The 14,799-nt window shown below is 32.4% G+C and overlaps 1 protein-coding gene across 6 annotated transcripts in view; it reads right to left on the bottom strand.

The window, feature by feature from the left end:
* LOC145239873 (tyrosine-protein kinase JAK2-like) overlaps positions 1-14,799 on the bottom strand; it is a 115,482-nt gene that overhangs the window by 39,808 nt on the left and 60,875 nt on the right. For all 6 annotated transcript variants that reach the window (XM_080103463.1, XM_080103465.1, XM_080103461.1 and 3 more), the window contains 4 exons: positions 12,808-12,923; positions 9,067-9,273; positions 4,570-4,709; positions 273-411 (listed from right to left, as the gene is read on the bottom strand). In XM_080103463.1, coding sequence (XP_079959589.1) covers positions 273-411; positions 4,570-4,709; positions 9,067-9,273; positions 12,808-12,923 — 602 coding nt within the window. The remainder of the gene's footprint in view (positions 1-272; positions 412-4,569; positions 4,710-9,066; positions 9,274-12,807; positions 12,924-14,799) is intronic.

Here is a 14,799-nt window from a genome sequence, read left to right as displayed (position 1 = left end):
ACTGGATATTTCTGCTAGTACCTTGAGAAATATTTCTCAGATTAAGGGCACACTTCAAAACATTAAATCTAACGGGAATTTCCATAGTCTTCAAATGTACCCACCAAACCAATCATATATTCCTGCAATTTTTATTACTTTTACTTTATAGTACCTTGATTACGGACTCAAATCCTGAAAGGAGATTTAAAAATATTTGTAGCATTCATCGTTTAATATAGCCAGTTTACCGTGTGACATCATACAACGATATGTAAGTCAAGGGATTCTACCTGTTTGTTTCTATGATCCATAGGTGGTTTGCATTGAAAGCAGAACATTTCACAGAGCATGGTGCCATATGAAAATATATCAGACTCAAATGTTGGTGGGGACTGACCATTCTGAATCTGAGGGTCAAGCCAGGGCATTCTGAAATTAAAAAAAAAATTTTAATTTAAAAAAATGAAAGTAAATAAAGAAATGTATAAAATAAAAAATGAAATTAAACATTTTCTTTTTCTAAGTATTTTGAGATTCGTCTAATGGCATCACAGAACAAGGTCATAGTGATCTCCAGGAGAGTGCTAAGTCCTCATTCTGTGGTGTCCCTACATACGTAAGAGTCACATCCTATGAACTAACCAGGAAAAGTTATTAGTTTCCTGAGAGATATATGAAGGCTTTACTGGTTAGATTAACACTTGGCTGTAATTTAAATCTGTTGGCTGCCTTTTGTTCATAATAATTTTAAAGGATGAATTTTTATTTGCATAGGCACTTTTTTGATAAGACCCACATGAAACTCAATTTCGAAGTAATCTCCTCCATTTCAACAACTTCTGGAAGGCATCATGGATCCTTGTCACAGCTTCTTTCATCTCCTCAGTTGTCTCATAATGACAGCCTCCAATTTACCTTGAGCTTAGGGAATAACCAATAGCAACAGGGAGCAATATCTGGACTATAGAGAGGATGAGGAACTGGCTTGATGCCCATTTTGGTCACGTAGTCTGTGACAAGGATGGAGTTGTGGACTGGTGCATTTGTGCAAATCTTTTACATTTTCAGTTCCTCAGAAATAATTGTGTGTACAGTTCTCACACTGACTGTGCACTTATTGTCTCTGACAATAATCCTTATCCATGAAATTCTTTATTTGGCCAATCGACTCTGGTGTTTTGACTTCCTTACTCCTCCCACGCTGCTCACAGACTCCCTGCCTTCTGTAAATTTCTTATGCCACTCAGAAACTGATGCTCGATTCATGCAAAATGGTCCAAAAGCAGCATGAAGCATTCCATACGTTTCTGTGGTATTTTTTTCTAATCTTAAAGCAGAATTTTTTTGGATACGAATCTTTTAAAGTGTGCTCATGTCCAGATTGCATATTTGAAATTCACCAACCGTGAAAACAAGGCTTTAGTAGGGTGTATTCCAATTCCTGCTGTAGCTGTTAATTTGAACCTGAGGTCATAAAAATTGGTCAGTCATCTCATCAGATATACAGCAATAACATATAGAATTTTCAGTCTTAAATGGCTGTATAAAAAAGTCTGGAAACTTATTGAAGGCACCTCCTACATATATATTTTAAAATTGATAAATCCTTTAAAAATGATAAGTGCTTTTTCTTCTAAAGAGTTAAGGGTGAAATAAATTCAATAATTGACATAATTCCATGAATGATTTTGAGCTACAAAACAGGTACTGTCAAGAATTATGCATATCAACTTAAAAGAATAAACGGTAAGATGGTCAACATGTTGAAATTTGGAATATAGATTTTTATCATTTATTTGTTATATACTGTGTGGTTAAATCGAGCTTCATAAATTAAAGGATTGGTGTAAAGAAAAGGTGAAATATAATTGAATAGACATTTTCCCATATATATATATATATATATATATATAAATATCTTTTTTACTATAATAATTAAATACCTACAGACACTAGTGTTTCATCCTTTCAGGAATCTTCAGTGCAGGATGTCATGATTAATACCAGTCGAACGATTTGAACCCCGTGACACGAGACATCTCTGGCTTGATTAGCGAAGACCTAATCAATTCGGTTACTATTAACCACGTGAAATAACGTTGGATTTTAAGCATTTAAATTTTTTTTAAATGTTCATTTACGTCAGTCAGACAGTGATCTAATCGTTATATGATGATCTATGCATAAGAACTAAATTAACCGACTTTAATTCAACTGAAAGTGCTCAACGATAAGAAACGAATTTCTTAAAGAGGCTGTCATAATTATTTTTTTACTATAATAATTAAATACCTACAGACACTAGTGTTTCATCTTTTCGGGAATCATGGGTACCCAACATTGCCCAGGTTGACATGAAGTTCCGTTTGGAATACACTTTTTATACTAAGGATATTGATCACTTTCATCACGGGCAACATCGATACCCCCAGAACACTTTCAAAAATAAAAGTACAGATAAAAATATGTAAATGTAATCGCCCCAAAAAAGAAGAAGTACGTGATACCCTCTCTACCAGATATTTCGGCAGAAGGGGTACAAAGCGAAGAAGCTATTTTCCAGATATTGAACACTTTTTGTTTTCCATGTGCTGGAAAAAAAAAGAAAAAAAAGCCCCCCCCCCTCCCCAACAAAATAAAAAAATAAATGAAAAAACCTTTCTTTCAATCAAAATAGCAGGTAGTGCTCTGTGTGACCAAAAAAAGAAAAATAATGAGCCGTAGTATCTGGGTTCAAATGTGAAACATGAAAGGGGAAGAAGCAAAAACTTATGGGCACACTATTTTGCCAACCCAGCCACGAAGGCTTATGACATCGATGTAGCAAATTAAGCTTTTTAAACGCATGCATGATATGCAAAAAGTTTAACAGAATGGAATTCCTTTCACTGGCTTGGTTTTTTTTTTTTTTTTTGTAAAAGCACTTTTTTTACTGGCTTTTTTTTCATAAATAAAGGAAATTTTTTATTTGTTTGTTTGTTTTTTTCCCTTTTTTGTTTCTAACAGTTTCAATTTGGCCTTTTTTGTCCATTTCTCCTTAAAAATTTGGCTTCCAATTTGACCCTTTTTTGCATAAAAATAATTCCAGTAGAAACTTATTGAGATTACTAAATTATTTTATTTGGTGAAGAGTTTGTTTTTGTTTTTGTTTTGTTTTTTTAGTTATTTTTTCTAAATGAAACAAAAAATTTAAAAAATGTTTCATTATTTTTATATATAAAATAGTAGTTCCCATTACGGTTAAAGTTTATATTTTAAAATTTCAAAAATAATAATATACAACATGTAGCACTCAAGGGAAATAACTCAGAACCTGTTTCTAAAAAAGTCAATGTCAGTAATAATAATTCAAATTAAATTAAATATATTATTAATATGAATAAACTTTAAATAACAATCCTTAATAGAACACTTAAAAAAATTCTCCTACTATAAACAGTAACTAACATACAGCTATTTAGTAATAGTGATTTTCCTTAATGTGATATGCAAATGAGGTTACTTCTTAATTGTTTAATTTGCAAGAATCATACTATATATAGAAATAAATGAAAGAGAGAAGTAACAGACCTTTTGAATATAATAATCAAATTGTGAACAAACAGACAGACAGACAGGAATACAAATTTATATATAGAGATGTAAAACTAGAGCTTTCAAAGGTAGTTTTAGAATACTAATACGTCATCTTATTAATGAGAGCTATTTTCAAATAGGTAATAAAATATTGCTTCAAATTATAGGCATTCCAATGGCTTTAGACCTTGCACCTTTTGGGGCAAATCTTTATTCACATGGATTAGAATATATATATATATGTCATCATTAATAAAAAATGATATATCTAAAACATATAATTATCATGGTTGTAGGAGAGTTATATTTTTTTATTTATTTATTTTTTTTACAAAACTCAGTTTCGCTAATTGTCTTCGAAAACTATTTTCATTAATAATTAATTTTCTACCTTACCGTTTTTCGTAATTTTTGGATGCTTTCATTACTGCGACATGATAATTCAGTAGATACCATTAGTTTCACTTGAAATTCAATATTTCAATTTTTGAATTTCGCTACAATAACGAAAAAATCTTGGCCTTCGGGACAAGATCAAAGTGTAGTATCTATCTTAAGATGCTGCACTTCTATTTCTTGTTCTCTTTCGTTGGAGGAGAAATCCTTCACGACTGATACAATATTTTTTATTTTTGTACCTTTTCTCCACTTTAAAAAACGACCCTGGTGTCTAACTCTGTCCCGTGGGGAGGCATAGTAAATAGGTACAATAACGAAAAAGCACCATTTTTTTTTTTTTTTTATCCGAAGGGAAGTAACTAGTAACTCTATAATGACAGTGTTATGTCCTTTTTATTTTTTTAAAGATGTCATCTTACCCAGTAAAAGTATTTTCTGGAGGAAATGGAATCAAAATTTATTCTTCTTAAAACAGGCTGTAATGAACTGATGAATCAGATTCAAATACATATTTTGTAGGGAGAAAGTTATCGATAACAAAGAAATGATAAAGAAATTGACATCATAAATTAGAAGATGAGCAAGAGAGAAAGATATTGATATCAGACATACCTGGATTGATATATTTTATTTGTTTTTGGAAGCAAATAAACCTTATCAACAATTGATGCATCAGTAATTTTCACTGTGTTCACATTTAACAATTGAAGGTTTTCACACGTGATGCCTCCGTGAACAATCCCTTCGTTCCTCTGGTTAGAAAATATCAAAACAAAAATAACATTTATAATACAATTCTCGTCCATCTTTTCTATAAAAGACAGTCATATTTCTGTTAGTTTGTCCCGCTAAAAGTGTGACAAACTACCAAAGATGCACTTGCAAACTTCATCTATTCAGATTCAGTATGATACCAAACAGGTTATTGTAACAAAAAATACTAATATTCATTCATTTGAGGAGTTAGGAAAAGAAAAAATTACTTTACTGGTAATTGTTCGAAAACAAAAAGAAAATCTTAAAATCATGATGTCATTATTAAATTTTGTGTATAAATGAGAGAGAGAGAGAGAAAGAGAAAGCTGGATGAAAGAGCAATAACATGCCAAGGAGAGAGCTGATGGGCAGTGGACTTGGGCATTCAAATTGAGGGGAAAGGGCATCCAATCATATCTCTTTGTTATATTAGTTTTCAGTACTAGGACTTATATTTGAATTACTGTATGGGTATACTACCAAGGAATTGGTCCTGGGCATCACCAGACTTCTGCACACCACTGTGAAGGAGTGGGATAAAAAATAATGTTACTGAGAATGTGTGGAGTGAGAGAGAGAGGAGGGGCATGCTGTTCTAAGCTGATCTCCAATGCCACTGTATACACCCACTGCTCAAAAACTGCATATTAATAAATATCTGCTATCAAAATGTCTACATTAGCTTGACCAAGTGAATTTCCTTTGAATCCATGGCTCTAGATCCACTTCAAACACTGATAAAAAACAGCAGGTCAGTACAGATCAAAATGGCATTCAATGGAGATGCCGTCCAAACTAGAGAAAGAATCAGTTCAACCCTTGTTGAATAATAGTGAACACTGACTCAAACATGTGAACAGATCTTCATTCATCAGGGCTTTTTCAAATATGCAAATTTTTCTTTTACTCATTAGGATACAAAGAATTCCTTCTATATTATCTATAAGATAATATATAATAGTACTGATTACTGCATAATCTGAAGAAAAATTTATCTATATTCATTAACTTTTCACCCAGAATTGTTGGGACCCTCATGAAAATTCTATTTGTTTGATGTATTAACTTTTATGAGTTTTGCAATAATAAGCCACTAACTTATTGCTAAAAATAACTGTGTGAATTGCTTTATTCATTACCATCATGTGTAAATTTCATTTTGATTTCTAAAATATACCATATATATCCAGTGTCCTATATAGGAGAGTATATATTTTGCTTTCTAAATAAAATAAATATTTTTTTTCCTTTTAATTTGCATATTCTAAACCATTTTTAGTCATTACAGAAAGTTTTAACTCAATAATAAAAAATTTAGATATCCTTAGACTTAATATGTTATGATAGCAATAACTTTTTTTTTTTTAATATGTATAACTCTATTGTTCAAACTTGATTTGAAAATAATATTTTCGTCTGTAAACGTGCAGATTAAATGAATGCATTTTATTTGAGATGTGTCCAAATATAAAGAGATTGTCACGGGGAATAGAGGATATTAGTTGTGATGAAAAATGTTAGGTTAAAGTTTTGGAAATCAGGGAAAAATGCATTGATGGAATTTGAACATAATATTGTGAGATTTGAAAAATAAACAAAAGTTATTTCTAAGCAAATGAGGTATGCAGAGAAACAAATAATTGAATGGATACAAAAATAATTAAATAGCTAGCAAATGATGCTGGCTCTCATTATAGAGAGGGAATGGCTCTGCCTCTCCCTATCCCTACACACAGTAGATGAAAGACTGTGAAAAAAACTTTGTATATAAGGGTATCTGTGCATGTAATTGTGAGGCAAGGGTTGCCTCAGTTGGCATATGGAAGAACATACAAAAACATTATAAAAATCAAATAAAATGAGCCACAAAAATCTTTTCTGTGTTGTTTTGAGTTTTCAATGATAAACCAACCTATGAGGGAAAGGTGTTTTAAGAACTGCAAGGAGAATTCTCCAAGTGTTTCCTAATTCATCTTATATAACATGCTCCTTCCCCAAAGAAATAAATGGGGCTAACCATGGTACACAAGCATCTCTATTAGTTGAGCAGATTTTTTGGGGGTTTTATTTTTTTACTAAAGAGTAAAGTCAAGGTTAAAATGAGTCAATTAAGCAAAGAATTTTATAAAAGGATTGAAAATGATGGATTGAATAAAAAAAATATTATTTATGAAGGCAGTTTATGGCAAGTATTTGTTGACATTGGATTTGAAAACAATCATGTTATAGCTAGCAGGGAAACAATCCCATGGTAACAGTTCCACACATACAAAGATCTTGGAAAGAAACTGTTCATGAAAACTGTTTGAGATTAGGCACATGGAGGAATTTTACTTTCTTTCTCTATGTCACTTCTTAACCATCACGGGGAAAAATTATATGGAAGAAGAAAGTAAAATTCTTTCCAGGTGCTATAGGAGATGAATTCTTACTGTGAATGCCTTACAAGAAGAAATAGAAACTCAACCAAGTGTATTTCACAGAAATAAGGAGTAGAGAAAAATTAGCAATGTCTCTTTTGTGAAAAAGTAGGTGTAAAGAACGGAATAGATCATCCCTCATAAGATTGCAAAATCGATTTTGTCGAGGCAAGAAAAAGTACTCTGACGGGCACTTTCCTAAATATGACATTGCTAATCCATCTTAAGGTGCATCTTGCTTTTATATAGGAGTCAGGTACTTTCTGGAGCAGTAGAATGATCAAACCATTTTTCTAGCAATTTTAGTAACAGTTTAAAATAGCATTTTCATTATTTAGGTTGACTGAACACATGCTAAAACTATTTGTTGTTTTTATATATATATATATATAAGATGAACAAAGAAAGGAGAAAAGGGAAAGAAACACCCACTTTTTTATCATCATTTAGTTGTAGCTGAGGATGGGGCATCCTATCAGATGCCAGACATTCACTCATTACCTCATAATTCCAACCGAGAGATCTTTTTAAGATTCCAACCATCCTTTTAAGTATTATTGCTTGTATCTCTTGCACTTGGTTCACTGGGTGTATTTTGCTAGGTAATTTTTAAACTTCTTTTTTATGAGTGTAGTTGATCATATAATTACTGGATTGATAGAGATCTTAAGATTCCAGTTTCTTTTCATGTTGAAATTTGGTATTTAGTTATCTTTTCCCTCTCAGCTTTGTTTAACCCTACATCATTGAGAACATTGTTCTACCAAGGTTGGTTCTTTCTCCTTCTTGCCTCATATCACTATGTCAGGTTTAATATCTCTGTTTTCTAGGTATGTAGCTGTAGGAATTGCATAGTCAGAGTGGATGGTGTATGACTTATTTCCAACTGTTATTTCTGGTAAACATGTTACCAATACTTGCTGCTGCATTTGATGTTTCACTTTTTACAGATTTTCCAGTAGATATATTGACACACTCATTATTATCAGTATTATATTGTATAGTAGCTGTCCCTTGGCAAAATCTTACAGCTGAATGTCAAGTGGTTCATATTCTCTACTTTTGTATGGCAGAACCTGCACTTGTCATTACTAAAACCACTCATTTTCTTAAAGTCATCAGTCATCAAGCCTTGTATATTCATCAATTGTATATATATCCATTGTATATACATCCATTTTATATTCATGCTTACAGGCTACACACAAGAAAAGTAAACAGAAAATAATTGCAAGCATATTTATATGCATCCAAGCACCTGAATAAGAGACTCTATCCATTGATTAATCTGTGATACTTCAGTTTTAAGTAGTAGTTTCATCGCTTAGCCCACTAATTGAATGAATACATCTTATATCTTACAAGCTGTCCCAACCCGGTGTTGTCTGGAAGGTAGTGAAATTATGGTAGAACTTCATTTTTTTATCTGTTTGCACCTTTTTAACCTTATACAGAAAACAAAAAGTTTTAGTTGTAAAGTCGACAACTATTATATTATTCAATTAAAAATATGAGTTGTTGATTTTTTATTTTAGGTGATTATTGAAAAAGGTTCCATATTACTAGTTATCTGAACGGAAATAAATAATTTTTAAAATAGATTGTAGCAAAGCACATTATTATTGCCAATAACCTATGATAGCAACAACAAAAAGAGCGAAACAAACTTTGATTTGTTAGTTTAAATGCTTTTTGAGTTTGGCTTTCAACATTTCACAAGATAATTTGAGATATCAGCTTCCAAATTGTGTGTTCCATGTTCAAAATAACTATTTACTGTCTCAAATAATTTTGATTGACACTCAAGAAAAACCTAAGATTGTCTTTTATAAAACTCCACAATTCTTTTTAGTTGACTTTGCAACAAAACACCATTGTTTCTATTTACAAATCTCCCCCACCAAAAAAACAACCATTGTTTATTTCAACTTACCAAAAACTCGAGTCCTTCTGCAACTGTAATTGCCATCTTCAGAATATATACGAGTGGTAGATTTCTCTCTGATAGATATGAAATCACATTACTATAAGTGGATTCAGTTATCATACCAAAGGTTGGTGCCAGAACTACACCTTTCACTTGCAGGAAGCAAGAACAATTTACCATTTTCCAAACACTATTTACATCTTTCATGAAGAGCTACAAAAATACAAAAACAATATTTTGACAAATGTTAGTGGTGATGCATCATCTAAAATAATTTACCACATATGGAAATGGGATCTTTGTCTGGTGATGCAAGTGAAAATAAAGCACTATATCAAGATCAATAAGTTTTTCACAAGTAAATTTTTATGACAAGTTCAATGATGGTATTAATTTTACATGAAGGTGTTTTACAATGGTACTGTGGGTTTGGAATCCACACCAAATGCCTATGAACAGTAAAAACAATATTTTACTTACCTGAAAAATTAAACATTGTAGACATTAAAAAATAATAATTGCAATATGGATTTCAGGTCCCGATTCAATTGTGAGCATCACCAAGTATGTTTACTAGTTTACTAGATATGACATAGTATTGCTAGTGATATAGACTGTACATTTCTTTTTAACAGCATAAAAATGGGTTATTAAAAATGGGTTCTCATTAGAACATATCTACAAGGTTGGTTTAAGTAGTAATAGAACTGGGTTTGCTGTGTGGACTATGGGTGAAAAAGGGATAAGCGGATTATGTTATCATCTAAGTTGATATTTGAGAGTTTATGTCATCTTCGTTTTTTTTACCATTAAATTTTCTTTTCATATGATTTTGCCTCCCCTATGCTCTTCTTCACCATGATAATGCACTTGCTCACACTGTCTTAAACATATGACATACTAAAACAATCTCCTTATTCACCTAACCTTGTTCCGTATGACATTCTCTCTTTCCTCAAGCTCAAGGGGATCACCAACAGAGCTAAGATAGCATCCCAGAAAAATCCCTCCAACAGAGAAAGATGGAAAAGTGCATTATTGATAATAACTAAAAGTTGAAATAACTAAAAGATTCTTTACTGCCACATTCACATTTATCTCCCTTTGACTTATTTAGTTTTGTAAGATCTGATAGAATTTAAAAAAAAAAAAAAAAAAGAATTATCTGCTTTCCTGTTTTTGATCCCTGTTAGAGCAGTATATATATATATATATATATATATATATATATATATATATATATATATATATATATGTGCATAATCATGTTTATTTTTATATTATTTTATATAATATGTATATAAGTTTTACATGCTGGTCTTTATTCCTCTTTCTCTCAAATCCATCTTTATCACTTCCTCCCATGTTTTCCTTGATCTTCCTCCACTATCTGACCTTGTTACTTCAATTGTTCTACATTTGCTAACTTAAGAACTAGCATCCATTCTTTCAATGTTGCTATACCAATAAATTTCCCTGTTTTGCACATACCTTCCAGTACTGTCCAAATTCAATCTTCCATGAAGTCATCAGATCCATGTATCATTCTCACACCATTTCACTAGTTGCAACACGTGTTCAATTTTCACTGCCAGGTTTCACTTCCATATATCATTACACTCTATATGCTGTAGTAATGCTCTATTGGTTACCAACGGCAGAATTTCTGCGAACTTGCTTTCTTCCCAATATTAAAAATCTCTCAGCAAAACTAAGGATACTCTTGCCATCATACTAGCACCAGTTCCTCCCTAGGTTCAAATAATATCTCTAAACTTCTGAACAACCTCAATAACCAAATGTACTCTCTCCATATCTGATTTCTCATATGTCTCAGAGTCTTACATTTCTTGCACACAAATTGGTTATCATCTCTCAACCTACCTGTAATTCCACAGAACTTCTTGTGTCCACAATTCTTACAATTACCACAAAAACTCAAATTATACCAAACTCCTTTTTCATTTGGTTGTAAAATATACCAATTGCACCTTACCAGAGTGGTAAGACATCCTCCCCCTCCTGGAACTATCTGTTGACTGTGGATGTCTAATCCATGATGTCTAAGGATAGAATCATGATAGCTAAATAGTTTGTGTCTTGATTGCCTAAATAATCACGTGATTTGTACCATACACTTGGCTCTTACTTAGGCCAGACAGTAAGTTAGAGAGAGATCTGATCTGTTGTTGAAGCAGCTAATCATGACATGCCCTAACAAAGAATATACAAATATACACATTGGCACACCGGTTCTCATTAGATCATAAAAATTAAGCAATGTTGAGCTTGGTCAATACCAAATGGGTGACCATTTGGGAATACTAGGTGCTGTATCTAAGAGGATATTAACACCTTCCTGCAACAACAACAACATTGCCATTTCTCCTAAAGGGGATATATATGAACCGCTTGTGAATTTGATATTCCCATGAAACTTCCTATGGAATAAGTCAGTCTGAACTGATCTAACAAAGAAGAAAGTTAATTCTGATTATACTATTAAATCTGAATATTTTTTTCGATTAAACGTCCATTCCCTCTGTAACTTGTAAACACTAAAAGATGATAGGTGAAAGTTAATTATGCCAAAGAAACAGAAATCTTGATTGTTATTGACGTTACAAAACATTAGTTTCAGGGTAATAAATCTGAAACTAGCAAGAAATGAAAAATGTTTTCAGTGCGAATATACTTTTGATTTTTCAACACTTCATAACCAAGACAATTAGCATCCCCCTTGTTGTATTCCCAACAGAAGTGGGACAACATGGCAGGTAGTAGAGTACAGAACCAGTAAATAATTCTATTTTTATGGAAAAAAAAAAAATTAATAGAAAAAAAAAAAAGCAAAAAGGCAGTGAAAGCACTCTTTAATCTTTGATGTATAGTCACTAGGGCTAGGATAATAGCAACTTCTTTTCATTGTTTTGACTCTTGAGTGTGTATCCGTTGATATCTTATATGTGGTTATAGTGATGTGGTTCTTGGTTGATTAACTGTGTCTAACTGTGTCGGATATATACTTGAGAGTCAAAACAATGAAAAGAATAATCTGTTGTCATAGACCTAATAATCACCTAGAAATGATCCCCCCCCCCCGCCAAAAAAAAAACATTGATCCCATCACTTCTTGTTGGTGTCATGAAGGGCATTCAGGCACAAAAATTTGGCCTCAACTAAGGAAATATTATTTTCCAAAGAAAATAGTAACGTCAGATAAACTTAAATCTCTAGAAAAGAAAAACACTTTAGAGGTATATGTTAATATTTCACAACACAAGTGGAACTTATATCGAGACATATCGAATGGCTTTGCTCTACACAAAGTGTCTTTGAATCTCTGATGTTTCTAAGAAAGTAAAAAATTTGGTTGTTGAGGAGGAAAGAGCTCTTTTATGAGGATTAACACACGAGAAGAGAACATCTCGAATCATGTTAGTGCATTATTGATAATAACTAATAGCTTGCCTTGTTTATAAAAATAAAGAAGGAACAGAACTGAGAAGAGCCAAAGGAAAAGAACAGGTGTTGTGCAATTCACAATGCAACCTACACCATCATGTGATGTTAACTTGCCCTCTTTATCCGGCCTTACCTTGAAGATGTCTTTTAACTAAATACAAAAAGAACTTTACTTTGTATTGCTACAAGTACAGTAGATAAAGCACCTTTTTATTTTTACAAAGCTTTTGTTATGATCATTTCTTTGTTAAAAGAAAAAGTGGGATTTTGGCATAAAGTTACCTGCATATAATTCTGTGAACCTGGAGAGTACCGGAGGGTTTTCATGTCGACATTTGTTTGGCTTACATTGTCCCTAGCTTTGTATAATTCAGTAAAAATTCCTCTATGAAAGGGTCCTGAAAAATAATATAGAATAAATTGTAGCATATACAGAAAAACTTTAATGATTCGTATGAATTAGAAATAAATAAAATGACACATTGCTGAATCTAAATATACCTGGTTGAGAGATAGGGATAACAGAAAGAATAACTTAAAATAATGTATAAATTAAAATTTTGCGATTTTTAGTTAGTCTGCACTTAACTGAAAATATTTGAAACAAAACTTTTAAATAATAAACATTTCATTGTTATAAACACAAGACAAACATGCATTTTGGTAATTCTGATACAAATTTATTTATCTTTTAAATATGGCCATAAAAAATCATAGAAATCAGTTTGCCTGAATGCGTGTGTGGTGGTAGCTTTTTTTAACTTACAATCAACAGTGATGCATAAATAACTATTCCGCCATTATAACCATGAAGGTGAAACTACAATTACTGATATTTCTTAATTTTATTGTCTCACTAAAGATTTGAAATAAAATAATATTTCTAAATAGAATTATTTGTTATATTAAAAATGAAAACAATTGTTGAATTAAGAAATATAGTTAACAAGCATTTTTCTTTTGCATTGCATTGCATCTTCGATAATCAGCCTTGCTTGTAGTTTATAAAAATAAAAAAAATTTCTGAATACAATGGATATCTTTTGAAAAAATGTTTGTGCAATGAGGAATTTATAGTGAAGCCAGGGTTGCACAATACTAACTGCATTTTACCTGAACCAGTACTGCTTTGATTCATTGTCAACGAGAAAGATGATTGGAACCAATGCTGAAATAAGCAGAGATAAAAAAGAAACTTATTTAGTTCTCCTGCTCTTGGAATAGTTGCCCTACCAACACTTCAAAGATTTTAGTACAAGGGAGACATCTTTCAAAGATGGCTGCCATCAGCAGTGAATGCATGCTGTGGTTAAAGTAGTCCTCTGGATGCTCCCAATATAAGTAATGGACTTAAGATTTACAAATAAACACATATTTATTGCTGCATTTCTGTTTGTATCTTTGTACATTTGTCATGTGTTGAAGGTGCACACACGCAACTGCACGCATGACAGCTGGTAACCAAACGTACTGAACGATAGGGTCAGGATGTTAGAATTGTTGGTAGTGAAAGGTCAACTGTGACGCGAGCAGCTATCAAGGTGAGCGGAGGAGGTCACATATATAGGCCAGAGAAAAAAGGCAAAAGGGAAGAAAAGCCTAGAGTCAGCCAGCAACATTGCACAAGCTCATGGTTCCATCCACCCACCTCCCCTGTCCACACTCCCTTGTCTCTAGCTGGGCGCATGCACATGAGGCAATAAAGAAAGAAACACAATAAAAGTTTTTATATTTTTATACAAAAACGAAGTGTTACGAGTTTTCTCTGGCTGATGAAAAATTGACTGCAACACATTCTATATAGTGCTGCAAACAATATTTAACAGGAAATGAGATGAATGGGAAAACACTGTTATTGAAACAGCCATATGTGAAGATTCAGCTAAGGTTGAAGCACAAACATTTGCAAGTGAAAAACGTTTGAGCCCATAAAATGGTTAAAGAGCAAAGCCAAGACAAAGCACCTTTTTTTTTTAACAAGAAACCTTTTCAACCACCGATTGCCACGGCTAATAGCACTACTTGACAGTTTATCAATTAAACTACTCGGCCACAACATTCACAGTCAACCTGAATTGGAACAAGATATTGCCAAGGTTGCTGCAAAGAAAATGGACAGCTCTACCGTACTAGAAAAGTACTCATATCTGTCAGTATCTTGTATCTCTACAAAGCCATCATTCGCCCATGCATAGAGTATTGTTGCCACATATTAACTGGTGCATCTACTACTAGTATCTCTCATAGAGAAAGTTCAAAAAAGAGTTTTCAATC

Source organism: Euprymna scolopes, chromosome 19 (assembly GCF_053919585.1).
Source record: "Euprymna scolopes isolate OS-2025 chromosome 19, ASM5391958v1, whole genome shotgun sequence".
NCBI classification, from domain to species: Eukaryota; Metazoa; Mollusca; class Cephalopoda; order Sepiida; family Sepiolidae; genus Euprymna; species Euprymna scolopes.
The sequence above is the reverse complement of the archived record's forward strand: the minus strand, read 5'-3'. Positions and strand labels throughout refer to the sequence as shown.